The sequence below is a fragment of the Podarcis erhardii genome (assembly GCF_964252035.2).
Source record: "Podarcis erhardii genome assembly, chromosome: 15".
Lineage (NCBI taxonomy): Eukaryota > Metazoa > Chordata > Lepidosauria > Squamata > Lacertidae > Podarcis > Podarcis erhardii.
The window spans coordinates 22,834,092-22,851,035 of NC_138505.1; the positions used below are offsets into that span (position 1 = coordinate 22,834,092).

At 44.1% G+C, this 16,944-nt stretch overlaps 1 protein-coding gene across 3 annotated transcripts in view; it reads right to left on the reverse strand.

The window, feature by feature from the left end:
• PXN (paxillin) overlaps positions 1-16,944 on the reverse strand; it is a 62,695-nt gene that overhangs the window by 19,213 nt on the left and 26,538 nt on the right. For 2 of the 3 annotated variants that reach the window (XM_081841789.1, XM_081841787.1), the window contains exons 2-5: positions 6,110-6,336; positions 3,449-3,546; positions 2,035-2,174; positions 1,261-1,462 (exon numbers count right to left, since the gene is read on the reverse strand). In XM_081841789.1, coding sequence (XP_081697915.1) covers positions 1,261-1,462; positions 2,035-2,174; positions 3,449-3,546; positions 6,110-6,336 — 667 coding nt within the window. Of the gene's footprint in view, positions 1-1,260; positions 1,463-2,034; positions 2,175-3,448; positions 3,547-5,404; positions 5,655-6,109; positions 6,337-16,944 lie in introns of those variants that run through there. The other variant, XM_081841788.1, reaches the window with a different exon arrangement.

The window sequence follows — 16,944 nt, forward strand, 5'->3', positions numbered from 1 at the left end:
CCGAACTGTTTTATCCACAATCTTCCTGCTTGTATCTGGATCCTTTTGGAGACAGGTACACTCTCCTGTTGAGGCATGCATGGGCACAACTATCCATTACGTGCAGATCTGGGCCTGGTTTGAGGATACACGAAGCTGCCTTATACCAAATCAAACCATTGGGTTCATTTAACTCAGTAGTTAGCTCATCTAACATGGATTGGCAGTGGGTTCTAGACGAGGTTTTCTCCCAGCCCTACCTGTAGATGCCAATGGTTGAACATGGGACCTGCATGCAAATCAGCAGCTTTATCACCGAGCTATGGCCCCTTCCCTTTCATAGGAGGCTGCCTTGTACAGAGTCAGACCATGGGTCCATCTAGCTCAGTACTGTCTACAGCTACTAGCAGCAGCTCTCCAAGGTCTCTCCGAACGCTACCTGAAGATGCTGAGAGTTGAAAGAGAGCTACTGTATATAACAGAAACAGAGCTACTCTCTCTCAAACACAGTACCTTCTAAGAGACACTTCCATCGTTTCTGCCCTCAAGCCTCTGCATCTTGATCTTTTAATTAATGAAAATTAATTAATTAAAAGTAATTAATCAAAATTTTCTCTATCTTTAATTAAAAATTTTCTCTCTTTTTCTTTCTTCCTCCCTCTCTCTCAACAGTCATAGCTGCGGAACCTTGTTGCTTTCAGCTCTGGAACATGTACAAAGCCCACCTTTCTCTTCTTCCTGAATGATGTAATGCTCTCGAGCACACTCATTATTTGCTTGCAGTGATTACTGCAACACTTCTCAGCTTTCCGGTTTCCTCTCAGAAACCTCTTTCCTCCCTCTTGAATTCTGCAGCTTACTTAACCCATTCTGCTCACACAATATACTCCCCTTTCCTCTACACTGGCTTCCTTTTTCCTCTCTCTAGTTAAGCTTCCACTATTGACCTCTAAATGTCGTCAGTCTCTTTATCTTTTTTCTCAGACCCACTCTTGTAAACTGCAAAATCACACCAATCCGTTCCCTGGTTGCATCTTTTCACCCTTGCTGCTCCTGCTCATGAGAGCACTTCACCTCTTGGTGAAATTTGTTGACCCCTGACATAACCCATGGGCCCCAGTTTTCCATTTCTTCTTTGGAAAGAAGTTCCCCTTCTCTTTTGAGGAACCAGAAACTGGCCCATATTGCATTCTCTGACGTGAGACACCACTGCTTCCTGCACCGCCCTGGGAGCCCCCGCATTTTGGTGGGAAGGGAGAAAGTGGCCAAGTTGTTACTCACACTGGACTGGGCACAGAGCTTTCCAGTTCATCCAAAAGGCTCTCCACACTAGGGCACACATCCTCAATGCCGTGCCCTCCATTCCGCTTGGGCTTCTCCTTCGGTGGGGTTGCTGATTGTGTGTTCAAAGAGGTAGTGTTCTCTGGGACACCGTAGTGAGATCCAGTCCCACCAGGCAATGAAGGGCTCCTAGTGGCTTCATCTTATAAGCAGAAAGACACAGGCAAATGGTTTTTATTCATTTTATTTATTCAAAAGGAAATGCACGTTTGCTTGCTTGTAATAGAACCAACCTCTAAACAAGCAATCAAACAAGATATCTAAAAGATAACTCAGATCAACAGTAAACTTTAGGGAGATTAAAGAACATGTCAGCATTTTCTGTGTCTGGATAGGCTTTGCTTAAAGAAAATGTTTTCAGTAGGCAGCAAAAAAAGTACAATAAAAGCATCTGCCTGGTGTAAATATGCAGGGAGCTCCGAATTATAGGTACTGTCATGCTAAAAGACCCATTTGCTACAAGTGCAGAATGAATATTATGTGGCACTTCAGTTCCCTGTACTTTAATTCCTCAAATTATAACTTAAGGGCTACTTGGGGACCACCAAAATGTGTGTCTTCTCCAAGTCTGCAGGCATCTCAGTTACACTGGGAGTCAGAGCACAGCATGTGCATGGGGCAGGCAACAGATCCAGGATCAGGGGACAGGAATTTGACTCCCGCCATCAAATTTACCTATGGTTGTCCTGTGCTGCCAGAGCTATTGCTTCCTACCTGGTGCATAGCCGCTGGGAGGGTTGTGCTGAACGGCATTCAGTTCCAGTAGCAGTCGGTCCAGTTCTGACAGGTTATTGCCTAGCGAAGAGCTCATCAGGGTGGGAGATGGTTCTGCAGACTTCTGCTTGTTGGGGAAACTGGTGTTCAAGGGATCAAAAGGAAAGTGAATTGATCACAAATCTTTTTATTAAACCTTGTTAAGCTACTTGCATTATAGGTTTGCAGGGATGGTTGCTGCTGTTTTTACTTCTATATAAATGCAGTTCCAAGTCATCAAAAGTGATAAACCCCAACTGGCTTACAGTGGTACCTCGGGTTAAGTATTTAATTCGTTCTGGGGGTCTGTTCTTAACCTGAAACTGTTCTTAACCTGAAGCACCACTTTAGCTAACGGGGCCTCCTGCTGCCGTTGCACCGCCGGAGCACAATTTCTGTTCTCATCCTGAAGCAAAGTTCTTAACCCGAGGTAATATTTCTGGGTTAGCGGAGTCTGTAACCTGAAGTGTATGTAACCCGAGGTACCACTGTATTTTCATCCCATTTGTGGTTTTACTGTTGAGTTGGCAACAACGAGGGCTGATGTATCTAGAGCTCCACATGCAAAGCATGGGCTCCACAACAAAGTTATGGCCCTTCCCCAGAATACCTGATGTGGAGCTCTCTCTTATTTCTCTCCTCAAAACCTACTGGGGGTGAGGGAGTATACAGCTTAATTCACTTGTCTTTATGGTACAAGTACCTAAGTAAATGTAATTGTTCTTGCCGGCATCCATCCAAGCTCCTCCCGCCACCTTTGCCTGCATTGCACCTTAAAGAGCCACTCTAGCCTCTAAGAACCATCACCATGGAGCTGCAGTTAGCTGCATATTCCTGAAGTAACTAACTAACTTTCTTTCTTTCCTTCCTTCCTTCCTTCTCTCTATCTCTCTCACACACATGCATACACAGAGCTTCAATTTATGATGCAGTCTGAGATGCCTTGGTGGCATTTTGCTAGACTGGCTTAAATAGTGTTTTTGTTTTACAGATTTAAAATAACTTTAATTGGGAATGACAGCCACCCAAATCTCCATTTTACAGCTGGAGATACAGTGATCAAAACCCGATTACCGAAGGCAGATCTAAAATGAATGGCAAAGCAGAAAATAAAAATCCTGATCTCCTAACTCCGCTGTGCTAGAGAAAGTTAACTGCATTTCGTCACCTCAAAATCCTGTTTATGGAATGTTATTCCACAAACGCAGTAGGAAAAGATCCCCAAGAACTAGCTCTGAAGTGAAACAGGAAGTGGTATCAACATGGGTGCCCAATATTTTTCCGACCACCACAAGCAGAACCTGCTCCTGGCTTCACCATAAGCTGCTGAGAGTATGGGGGATTTGGGAGAGTAAGCATGGGAATAGTGGGCTACCTGTAGACGTGCTCCTCTTCGCTTACACGTGAAGGAGAGATGGCACACTCTCTGGACACCGAAGTGCTGGAGCTGCACACAGGAGACTGGGACTGTGGCTGCAGAAAGAACCATTTACACATTTCATTTAAATTTATTAGGAGAGAGACAGAGAGAGTGTATATGAGTCAAAAGCTCTGTTCCAGAACCAGCTCTGTGCAAGAGACTTTCACCCAACTACTGTGCTGCCCATGGATCTTAGCACAAGTATGTAGTCCTTTTTCAAATTCAAAGCACTGAATGAGGGCTGAGGAACCTTTTTCAACCCGAGGGCCACATGTACAACTTTCTGAGGGCCTCAAATCAGTGCTGGACAGAGCCAGAGTCAAAAGTGGGGACGGCAACAAATGTCAATTTTACCTCTGCACAGTAGGCTGCTTTCTACACACACAGTACACAACCCTCTCTATATTTCTTCCAGACAAGCAAAAGACAGAAACACTTGGAGTGCAAGTGTGGCCTGGGGAGAGTTCCAAGGGCCAGACAGAGAGACCTGGAGAACCACTGTCAGCCCCTGGGTATGAGGTTCCCCACCCCAATCCTATAAAATTGTCACATTAACACACAAAAGTAAGTCAAAATGAGAAGGCTGCACTTGCAGACAACCCTTCTCCTGTGCTCCTGTGTTATATGAGCACTCAGACACTATGGTCAGAGCAAGCCAGGATATGAAGACACAGTTTGAAACTGGCTTAAAACCTGAATTTGTTTGTAAGCCACTGACCATAGTTTCCAGATCTGAACATAATGGGAAGTATATGGCTAAGATCTGAGTCTCGGAGTTTTAGCTTAGCACTGCAATGGAAACACAACCATGGTCACCGTAATCTTCACAGCAAGCCATCATTAAAATCCCTAGTGGGAAAGGTTGGCAGGTGGTGGACTACTTAAGGTCAGCTAGTATGTTCATAGCCAATGATGAATTTGGGTGGCTGACAGCTCACCGTCAGAGTAAAAATGAAAAGCTGCCACTGAGGACTGAAATCAAAGGCCAAGGAATGGCAAGTAGGCCCTTAAGCCTTTCCCTGTTGGTTGCTGCCTCTTTCAGAATATTCTTCTCCCATGTGCTCTTCCCACCCCCAAGAAAAGCAACTTGAGGAGAGGCCGTTTAGGGGCGGGCAAGGGGGGGGGGATGACAAAGCAGAATAAGCTGGAAAGGAATAAGCAGACCCTTTTTCAGCTCCCAAATTCAGCCCCCAGATGTTGCTTTTCCTTCAACCATCAGGAGAGAAATACATGGAGTTCCATGTAATGCACACTTTATTCTTTAGTTGTACTACTAAAGCAAGGCTGGGGAACATTTAGCCCTACAGATGTTGTTGGACATCAATTCTCATCAGCTCCCACCAGCGTAGGCAACAGGTGAGGGATGATGGGAGCTATAGTCCAACAATGTCTGGAGGCCAAAGGTTCCCCAGCCTTGCTGTAAACAAACAAAACAACAACAATTCAGGCTGCATGCAAAGCAATGTGGTTCAGTGAAATCTGCTGGTCTTAGCATTTGGGAGATCAGGGTTTGGAGATTAGTCTGAGCTGCAGCTTAACCCCAAGAACCCATTGTGAATTCAGCCTTTGGAACATGCAAAGTAACAAGGAAGGAAATCACGGTTTACCCCTAACACACAGGCTTCCAGATCAAACCCTAGCACCTTTTTTTTTATAAAGTAGCAATAGTTACAGTTCACTTATTTCCTCAGGAATAGAGACAAATTGGATGGCCTTGAGCCAGCTGCTCACTCAGGCTCACAACCCAACTTGTACAGCTGTTAGAATAGTGACTTTGCTCCAGAACTGATCTACACAAAAATCAGATCATGCAAGAAAACTACTCTCCCCGCACTCCCCCGTTTTACAAAAAGTTGCCACTTCTGCATTTGGACAGGCCCAAACAGTTTTGAGAGCTCACTCTCTACTTACATGCAATGCATGACTGGGATCTTGGAATGTGGAACAAACAGGATGCAACCTGGTAACAAATTGTTCTCCCTAGAGCTAGCCTTCACCCCCCTCCAGAAACACATTTCATGCTTCCTCCAATCTGATCTATGGCTCATATACCTGTGATCTACAAAACTACAATCTCTTTTTCAAAAGCCCCAAGGTGACTGATTAAGATCTGCATCATTCCACTGTGGCTTCAGACAGGGCACTGGTGAGGAGACTGTGAGTAGTGTTTTCAGGGCGTGAACCTTCAGGTCTAGCTTTACAGACCGAAAGAAAAATTGAGCAATCTTCACATTATGCTGCCAGCTAAAGCTGAGTACTGCCATGTTTACTCAGAGCTATGTGGGGAGGGGAGAGTCAGTTTCCATGTAAGCATTTAAGTGAGCTGGTAACAAGCACAATGTGAAGCCAGAAGAGGTTTCTTCCAATTAAATGAGGAAGCGTCCAATCCCAATTAGAAGCATTAAACAATCACTAGCCATTTATTTTCAGTTCTTGGCAGTAAAGTTTTCATGTTATGTTACTAGAGCAAATGCTTTTATTAATATGGCCATAAACCAGCTCTGAACGGAAATATGGGATACAAATATTTTAACAGACAGTAAGTTGCTCCACAACACACCAACAACTGGCTCCCTCAGTTCCATGAGCATAACTAAGACAGACAGGCAAAATTACCTGCTGGTGAATATTTCTGGGGATGCTGAACTGCCACTGGTCTAAAGGTTCACTTACAGTCCCATTCAAGGCCTCATTAGAAGGAGGGGGTGGCACCGGAGGAGGTATAGTGATTTCCTGGTATGTATGATTTCCAGTTGGATACGAGTAAGATGTTTCCTCTGACAGGAAGACTGGTCGCTTGGAGATGTGAGAGGTAGTGGATTCCAGGTCTGCTAACAATGCGTCTGCACAGAAAACATACAAGAGGAGAATTAGAAAAGGAGGGTTTTGTCTATATTAGGGGTAGAGAACCTCATGCCTGGGGGCCAAACGAAGCCCCCCAGGCCTCTTTATCGGACTCTCAGGACTAACCTGGCCATGTCCCAATTCCAAGCCACACACCTCACCAGCCCTGTTCCAAGCCCTTCTCTGGTGCTTTTGCTGGCTAGAATGTGTACTTGAATGGTGATAATGCATCTTGCTCACCAGGAGTGAAAGGTACATGCATGTGTGATTTGGACAGGGGTGTGCGTGTGTACGCAGAAACCTCTGATTTTTTGCATGGCTAGAACAAAGCCTTCTATTGCTCTGTCTTGCCTGCAGCCCTGCCCACCACAGCAGCCCCCAGAAAGTCTCCTAGAAGGGAATGCAGCCCTCAGACTGAAAAACATTCCTCTGGGCCTACACGCTTTCTTTCACTCCTCCCAGCCAAGTCAACAGGCATCGCTATCCTGAATGAAGCCCTTCAACAAGCTTCACTATACTGTCAGAAACTAAGTCTCTAGAAACCTGCTGTTCTTTCCAGCACAGCACCAACACAATTAATAAAACCTTCCTTACCTTTACAAAAAAGTAAATAGACCAAGACACTACAGCAGGTGATAGCAACAACAAAGCACCCTGAAGATCCAAAGAAAAGCCAGATAGTAATGACTCCTCAGCCCCTGCAGCTTTGCTAAAGAGGAACCTAAGCAGGCCTCTCTCTGAGACAAACCCACCAAAGTCTGAAGCAGACTAATTACTAGTTCTGTGTCATGAACTCATTCAAAACGTGGCCACAAGCACTGCCTTGTGCAAAGCAGAGATCTCGGGAAAGATTTTTCTTCCTCAAAATCCAAAGACATCTAGGAAAGGACTCTGTCGGTCCACAAACTTGCTTCCCAGGTGCAAAGAGTTAACACGAGATCGGTTCCCTGCCAGGTAAACGCAATTTTGCCTCCTGCAAATAGCTTTCAACATGCTGAGTCAGATCGCAAATTCCTGAAGGGGAGGAAAAGCCTCTCCCAGATAAAAATGCACCTTCAGAAAAGGAAGGCAAAGTGGGGCAGAGAGAAATCTGGATACCTAAGCTAGCACAGCCTGTCCTTGCTTAGTAAGGGAGGAAGAAAAGTGCAAGAAGCGAAACTGTGCAACAGATGAAAGGTTTTGTCTGCAGCATAACAAGCTACAGCAACTTGCAGTGTATCCCAGCCAGAGTTGCTGTAAAAAGACGCTTCAAGGAAAAGAACAATGGATGACATTTGCCAAGTCAGGCTACTCTCAAAGAGAAATGGAGCACAGGAAAGGTTGAAGGCAAACCAGACAATACGCTATCAATAGACCAGTTAAGGTTTCAAAAAGAGAAGTAAGCTTTTGAGTCACACAAAGCTCATTTTCCAGCTGTGTTTCTAGGGCAATGTCTGCTTAACTATCAATGGCATGTGGTGAATTTTTTTGTAGGATCAGAGGTGCCAGCTGGCGAGGGCGATGGGGGTGGGGAGCCACATCATGCCTGTATCACCTCCCTCCCTAAGCTTCCCAAGCTTTCGGAAGAAGGCACCAGGCCCCTGACAGGGTACTAGAACCCTCCTGCCTCCTTCCCAAAGCTTCCTGGGCTTTGGGAAGGTGGAAGGAGGGTTCTTGGACCCATCGGAGCATTGCACCTTCCTTCCTAAGCCGAGCAGAAGCTTCCCAGGCTTTGAGAAGGAAGTCCTAAGGAACAATTAGGGGACTCTTAGGGTTACCAGGGTTATGCTTCCCAGGGACAGTCCCAGGATTTGCAAATAAGTCCCCAGACAAATTCCATCCCCGGAATGTCCCCAGATTTCATCTAATGTCCCCGGGAAACGCAGCAGCGGCAGTTGACTCTGGCTGGCTTCAGAAACTGCTCAGAAGTCCCCATATGAACTCAAATTTCTGGCCATTTTGATTATGAACTCCCTCTTATGTTGCTATCACAGCCATAAAGGAAACTATGGGCACAAAACTGCATGTGATGTCGGCATACACGTATTTTGCTGTACATAGCAGATGGAAAGTCTTCATGTTCATCACTTGTTAAGGTCTATGTGCAATTTCCTATGCAGAAATAGCACCTATTAACGAAATATGTTGTGCATAAAGCAATCTTTAGATGTTCAGAGTTGGAAGAAAAAACATTATTGCCCTCTTATGTTACTGTTCACCCAATTATGAAGACGATACTCAGCATACACACACCTACGTGGCCAGATCAGGAGAGTGCCTCAACACTGCATACCCATGTCTCTGTACTGCATACAAAACTGAACACTCAGACAAGGAGATTTTGCAATGGGGTATCTGCTTTTGCTTGCTTTATTTATCTCCCTTGGCTCTCTCAAAAAGAGATTTCAATAAACAAGTAAGTTGATGGTTGGAGGACCCTGCAACCTACGGATTCATTTCTAGGTGAATAACACATTGGTGAATAAATATACCAGCTCGTCTGATGAAGTTGTCACAGGTTATTAAATTCTTCTTTAAAGTATACACCAACTCAAAGCTTCAGCCCACATAAAAAATCTTGCCATGTATAGCGAAGAGTGGTGAAGTAACGTCTGAGCACCCTGCATGTCTTTCAAGACAAAGATGTTGTAGGCGTTGTTTTAATTAGATTACTAAAAGAGTGCCTCCAGGGTAAAACGCTCCCTTCGGGAGTACTGCCTGTATAAACTACACGCTGCATGTTTGTGAAGGAAAAATTCAGAAATACAGTGGTACCTCAGGTTAAGAACTTAATTCATTCCGGAGGTCCGTTCTTAACCTGAAACTGTTATTAACCTGAGGTACCACTTTAGCTAATGGGGCCTCCTGCTGCCACTGCGCTGCCGCCACACGATTTCTGTTCTCATCCTGAAGCCAAGTTCTTAACCCGAGATACTATTTCTGGGTTAGCAGGGTCTGTAACCTGAAGTGTCTGTAACCCGAGGTACCACTGTACACAGGCATTTTTACATGTTGGTGCCAATGTGTTTGTCTGTAAGACAAACATAGGAAACAGTCATATACAGAGTCCAGCTATCGGTTGATCAACTATCAGATTGTCTACACTGACTGGCAGAGGCTCTCTGGGGGTTCAGATGGGAGACATGCACAGCCCTACTTGGAGATGCCAGAGAATGAACCTGAGACCTTCTGCATGCAAAGCAGATGCTCTACCACTGAGCCACAGTCCTTCCCCACAAGAGGTCATCTCAGTACACAACATACCTTTCAAACAACCAGGCTAACACGATTACTGCCATCCTCATATTAACAACACTTGAACATAACCTAAGCCTAAAGGGGCTCCAAGTTATTTAGAAGGACTCTAAGGTCATCTGTGAACCCCTCAGTTCCCTCAGGGTACGTAACTGGAGCACAGCCTAGAAAGAGGACTTGTTTTTAAGGAACACGATATGCAGCAAGGATTCCCAAGGCGCAGAATACATACCTCAGAGAAGAGGGCAAGGAGCTGCAGTTGTTCTAATACTGTTGCTCTTTGAATGTGTGACTATGTGTACACAGTTTATGATTCAAGCTCTATCAGAGAAGGTGTGGCTCTGAATGACAAAAACTTTCCTCGTGAAATGATTATCAAATCATGTTTTCTTGCGCTCATGCTCTCTCTCACACGCACACCCCACTCTGTGAATTACCAAAGGAGGAATTCTCAATTGCAAAGGTCAACAGTCCAGAGAAAGAGGGGAATGGAGTTGCCGGTCCTGTATGCAGTTTTGTTGATGCAGGCACATTTTCCCACTCCACTGCCCTTTTCCCTTATTTTTTAAACAAATGCTTAATATTGTCTCTGAAAAGGATGAAACTTAGTTCCCAGTGAGTGTTTGGTCACATTGTTAGGTTTCTGCTGCAGCTACAGCTGGACACACCTCTATGGCAGTTTATGCACTGTTTCCTTCTAGGGTGCCTGAAAGATAAGAATTCTGGAATAAACTGCAACTATTTCTGTCTTCCTGGGCATAAGATACGGTAGTCAGATGGAGTGCCCTTTTCAAATACAATATCCCACATATTCAACACAAGTCCTCATTATTGGATAGTTGCTTTTCTTCCCTTTTCAGTCAGAGGTAAATCAAAGAGGAACAGCTGTCTTAGCAGTAAAAACAGCCAACATCTGTTGAGACCATGGTCACAACACCATACATTTGAAGCATGCATACTCACCACCACCCCAAAGAATCCTGGGAACTGTTTTTCTTAAGGGTGCTGGGAACTGTGGCTCTGTAAGGTGTCCACTACAGCTCCCAGGATTTGGGGGGGGGGCGGGGGAGAGAGAAGCTATTTGCTTTAAATGTATGGCACAGATGTGACCCAAGCTCTTACTAAGAAGTACTTGACATATGATGAACTCTGGTGATTGACACTGCTTTGCTTTGACCTTTTTAGTGATTAATGACTCCGTAATACGTCACACAGGCTTGCTTGGAACTGGAAGTGATGCACAATAGACAATTTGCTTGACTCCCTAACTTTTTTCAAAAAGTTATTTACCAAGTTTTTCACATTTGTTCATGAATGATTTGTGAAGGGTGCAGTGCCTTATCAATAGCTTTGGGTGACACTGCTGCAGTTCTCAGAGTCCAAAGGGTAAGGTAGGCTAGACATATATTTTTTTTTTCCCAGTATAGAAAATTACTGCTTAAGTTAATGTGGCGGGCAAGAAGCAACTACAGTGGTACCTCGCAAGACAAAATTAATTCGTTCTGCGAGTTTTTTTGTCTTGCGATTTTTTTCGTCTTGCGATGCACGGATTTTGGAAAAGCTTCAAAAATCAAAGTCTTCAAAAACCTCAAAAAAAGGCTACCACACCGCGTGCTATGAGTTGCTCCTCAAAGTCAAGTCGCAACTGCACCCCCTGAATGCACGGTTTTAAGAAAAAGGAAACAAACTTGCAAGACGTTTTCGTCTTGCGAAGCAAGCCCATAGGGAAATCCGTCTTGCGAAGCAACTCAAAAAACGAAAAACTCTTTCGTCTTGCGAGTTTTTCGTCTTGAGAGGTACCACTGTATTGCTTAAAAGGCAGTCGTGAACACGCATTATACAGTAAAAGTTAGGGGGCACAGCTGGGTCCCTTAAGAGGCACCATCTCTAAACAGGCATTCTGTGTAGGTAGGTAGGTAAGCTCCAAGATCAACAGATGAGGCCCTCCTGGTGGTTCCTCCTCAGTACAGTATAAAGTAAGTAGTGTGGGGGCCTGGGAAGCAGCTTAAAAAGGGGGGAACTTCCTCCCTACTGACCCATCTTTTATACTTTAAGGTAGCTAGTGAAGGCAATTCTCTAAGCAGGGGTTTGGAACAGAAGGCCTGACTGCTAATGCTATTAGTAACTGTTCTTCAGTGATTTGTTATGAGTTTTGAAGGATGTAAATTTTATGGGATTTATAAAATTTAAATGTAAATGTAAAATGTAAATGACTTCTGCAAATGATTATATATATATATATATATATATATGCTTTCGTAGATTTTCACGGGTACAGGAATGCAGGTTTTGGTGTCCTCGGGTGAGGATAGAGAAACACCCTCACAACATGAACAAGCGTGACGACACATCCTGCTTGCCAGACATCTGGAAATTAGCCCTCCCCACAAAAACTGACACCAGATCCAGAGGCACACAGAACGCCAACACCAATCAACCACACCAGACCCAAACCCAGACCCTCTCCACAGATGAATTACAGACACCATCCAGTAGCCAATCCATGGTGGCACCTCCGGATGCTGCACCCCCCTGCAATCCCTACACAGATCTGGCTGACACAAGCCACAAAACCACAGCTCGCCCCTATACACGAAGCCAAGCCAGAGCACAACTAAGTACAGTACAGCCATCTTCTCAGGAAAACTCTTCACAAAGTTCAAGAGGTCAAGACACAAAGACTTTAACAACTAATCCACACCTAATGACCCACCTAAGTGGTACTCAGGATATCACTCAAGAAATCACTCAAGATATCTCTCAAGTAATTAAAGAACAAAAGAAGAAAAGGCACACTAGCCTGGGAACTTCCTCTCTGCCCAGAACATTGGAGGCTATACACCACACCCCCTCTACAGTATTTATAGGAACTCAAACACTGAGATCCTGCTCTGTTCCAGTAACAAGAAGCCGAAAGCACCAGCCTGAAGATGACGAGTGAGACCTCGTCGAAACGTCGCCTAGACACCCCAACTTTTACACGGGAAGACACCCGAGGACACCAAAACCTGCATATATATATATATATATATATATATATGACTATTGGGTTGCTTCCAAGTAAGTTTTATTCAGACTAGACTTATTGAGATTGGTGGATCTAATTTTGTCAAGTCTATTAATCTCACTGGATGTACTTTATGTATGGCTATTATTGGATGCAACTCTATGTAAATAAAAAAGTACTGCAGAGGGTTTTTGGTGTAGTAGGATTTAGGCCACATGGCAACCTAGACTAGTTTGTGTTCCAAGCAGCTGTCTCTAGGTTTTCATTCAGTTTATGATACAACTTACTTTCTCCTCCAGCAAGCAGATCTTCTATATGAATGTATTATGTATAACATTATAAACAAATGCAGAGTAATGGTCTTCAGCCAGAAACAAAGCTAGAGCTGCAAACTCAGCCAGTAGAAAAGTGTGGTGAGCAAAGATGGATTCTTAAGCAACATGTTTTCCACCAAAGAGAAAATCTCCTTCCTTTGGTCTTAGCAATCTGGCACGCAGGCAAAGTAAAGCAGGGGAGGTTTCTAAGTGAACACTGAAAGCCCAGCCTATGAAACAGTTAAGTGGCAGAGATCACAGGTATATTCATTAACTTCCTCCACCTCACATCCTTTGCCTTCCTGACTTTAGCAGCATGCTCCACTGTTGAGGAATAGGAAGTAAAAGAGGACAGAAGAAATACTGGGTGCTGATCTCTCACGTGGGATCTGATCAAAAGGGCTGGTGACAAATTATGCTGAAGCATAACCAGTGACTACAATGTTATAGTCCTGAAGGAGCCAACTGATACAGTCTGTGTTCACTATGAGAAGAAAATATGCAGCAACACAGGCACGCCAGCTGAAGGACAGACAACCAGTGCCAACAGGGGCAAATTACCTGGATCAAATGCAAATTCTACCTATGCTAGGTCATAGGCTGCAGCCAAACCTCTCAAAAAAACAAAACACAACACAACACAACACAACATCAGCCATGTATGGATCCACAAATGACAAAGTTAGGCTAACTCTGAAAATGCTTGTAGGAAATGCAGACCTGTTTGCTTAACCAAATAAAGAGTTCTGTGTAACTCATGCATTTGCACAATTTTTCAGCACAATACAGATTGGTTTGTTGATGATATCCCCCCATTTATTTTGAAAACGTTTGTATTTCCCATATCATTAAAGCAATAATGGCTTGGAGGTTTTCCTGATAAAAGGTTTTGATGAGCAAAATATCCCCAAAAATATGCCTCTGCCCAAGCATCTAGACCTTAATTTATCCTACCATTATGAAATTAATATTTTATTGTAGCAATAATTTCTATATAATTTTTTTGCATGGGAAATATATTAAGTACAATTCCTATTTATTCTCATAACCCCAAGGTGGGTCAGTGATTTTTTACTCTTTTACAGAGAGAGAGAACTGACCATGAGAGGTGGTGATAGACAAAAGGTAATCCAGAGCATTACATGACTGAGCATGGAGCCTGGCCCCCTTGTTTAAAGTCTTAGTTTATTTGTTCTTGCCGGCTCCTAGTCTTTGACCCGGATGTTGCTCAACTGTACAAAATCAATATGCAATTGAGCTACCTCCAGATAATATCCAGGTAATGCTAGGGCTCTGGTAGCAGGTGCAATATATGTTTCATGTACCATGAAGCAGATTCTACCGTCGTGTTAGAACAATGTATCTGGCTGATCATACAGTGGGAAAGTTGTGAAATAGTGCTGCGCCTGGCATAAAACCATCCCTATATTAAGACGAGGGCATGTTACAAAAATGTGGGGGAACAAGTTTCAGGTGAAGTAAGAGGTGCCTTACTTAAACTCCACAAGTGACCCCAAGTTATACAGTAAACATTCCTTCACTATGTTCCTAGTTGCACACATTCCCTCATATTAGACAGGGGAAGAGCTCATTCATTCTAGGCACTTTGCTGCAGGCTTTTCAGCAATCCTTGCATGTTGGTTCTTGCCAGCCAAGAATGCAGGCACCTTAGGCAGAATAAGCAAGGAAAAGGCGTTTTCCTACATTTCCCAGATTTCTCTATAAAAGCAGTGAAGCCAAACACAGAGAAAAATAGTGCCAATGATAGCTATTTCTAACAAATCATTAACAACATTTACAGACCAGTTCTCTGAAGAATGACCCTATGCAGCATGCAAGAGACACACACAGTGTATTGTACTCTGTGAATGTAGAGGATTTACATGAAGGTTAATAAAAAGATAAAGAAAGAAATTCAAGGACTTGTTGCCCTACTCTCATCTTACCTTTATAGATAGATATACAGTGGTACCTCGGTTTAAGAACAGCCCTGTTTACGAACTATTCAGTTTATGAACTCCGCAAAACCGGAAGTAGTGTCCTGGTTTGCAAACTTTACCTTGGTCTAAGAATGGAAGCCGAACGGTGGAAGGATACCGGTGGCGGGAGGTCTCATTAGGGAAAGCATGCCTCAGTTTAAGAACAGTTTTGGTTTAAGAACGGACTTCCAGAACAGATTAATTCGTAAACTGAGGTACCACTGTATATGTGTTTGTGTTTATGGGAGGCTCCCAGAATGTACTGACTAATGGTACATTGAATGGCTCCTTCTACAGGACTCAAAAGGGAGAGCCTAGCCTAATGCGAAGGGACAGTGATGCTTGGTCCGGGCACACAAGACAGCTCCCTGCAGGGCAGCCACAGAAGATCCTCTACTGAAAGTTTTAACATATAGGTAGGCATGTAGTTGCCCTGGTCCTAAGCCATGAACAGCTTTAAAGACCAAGACCAAGACCAGCACTGAGAATTGGACTAAGAAACAGAGAACCACTGCAGCTGGTATAGCACATGTGTGATATAATTGCAATATTCTGTCCCAGTTAGTAATCTAGATAGCCAATGCATTCTGCATTAGCTGCTGTTTCTAGACCATTTTCATGGATAACTGACTCCAGGCTACGTGGGCCCTTTCAGATAATTACGTAATTATGTTTCTCCATGAGCCTTTAGGTGAAACACTACTACAGTGGTACCTCGGGTTACATACGCTTCAGGTTACATACACTTCAGGTTACAGACTCCACTAACCCAGAAATAGTACCTCGGGTTAAGAACTTTGCTTCAGGATGAGAACAGAAATCGTGCAGCGGCAGTGGAAGGCCCCATTAGCTAAAGTGGTGCTTCAGGTTAAGAACAGTTTCAGGTTAGGAACGGACCTCCGGAACAAATTAAGTACTTAACCCGAGGTACCACTGTACAGTGGAACCTCATGTTACGGACGGGATCCATTCCGGAGGCCCGTCCATAACATGGAACTGATGCAAGCTGAAGTGCTGCATCTGCGCATGCGTGCAGTGCAATTTTGCACTTCTGCGCATGCACAAGCGGCGGAACCCAGAAATAACCCATTCCGGTACTTCCAGGTTGCTGCAGGACGCAACACGAAAACACGTAACCTGAAGCGGACGCAACATGAGGCATGACTGTAACGGGGTGGTTTGCCTTTATGCTGACACACAGCTTGGAGACTGCACTTGCTACAGTGTTTTAAACTCCTGCCCCAGAGCAGAAACTTCCCATGCATCCTTGGAATGCCCTTGCTAGAAGGACAAGATGAGTGCAATGAAGGAGCATAATGGAGCCCACCCTACACTGCACAGGCTCAGCCAGCATAAATAATAAGCTGTCTGCCTCCTACCCACTCAGCTGGCTTATAACATAAAGCCATTGTCTTACTCACACAAAAATGCTGGCAATTGCCCCCTCCCACGTTAACCATATTCCTCCACCCATCATTTACAGAAACAGATAAGAGGAGTTTCAGGCTGTGTGCATATCTAGCTGTCAACTCAATTCACTCCAACAATTATTTTGTTAATGCTCCAGGAAGAGCCCCACACATTATCAAAGGATATGCCTGGAGGGTTGGGAGGGAGAATGGATGATGTCAACCCAAACCCCAGGGAGACCAGATCACATGACTGGAGGCCACACGCTTCACATGCATAGTGTAGCGTTGTCCACTTGTGGTGGGTAGATGGTGATATCCACCAGACTTGGATTGCTTTAAAAGCGTCAGAGACAAATTCATGGAGTAGAAGTCTATTAATGACAGTGGTCATTACACTACATGCGACCACTAGGTTTAGAGACAATATACCACTGAAGACCAGTACTTGAAAGAGTGTTCTTGTGTTTGGGTCCTGCATCTAACTGGACAGTGTGGCAAACAAGTAGAGCTAGGCGATATCTGGTTTTCAACACTGTAATATATCACCAGCTAAATATACCAATATATCACAATAACTGAAATAAGGGTGGAGCTATGTAGAGCATAGCTGTCAACGTTTCCCTTTTATTAAGGAAAATTCCCTTATTCCGTATAGGATTCC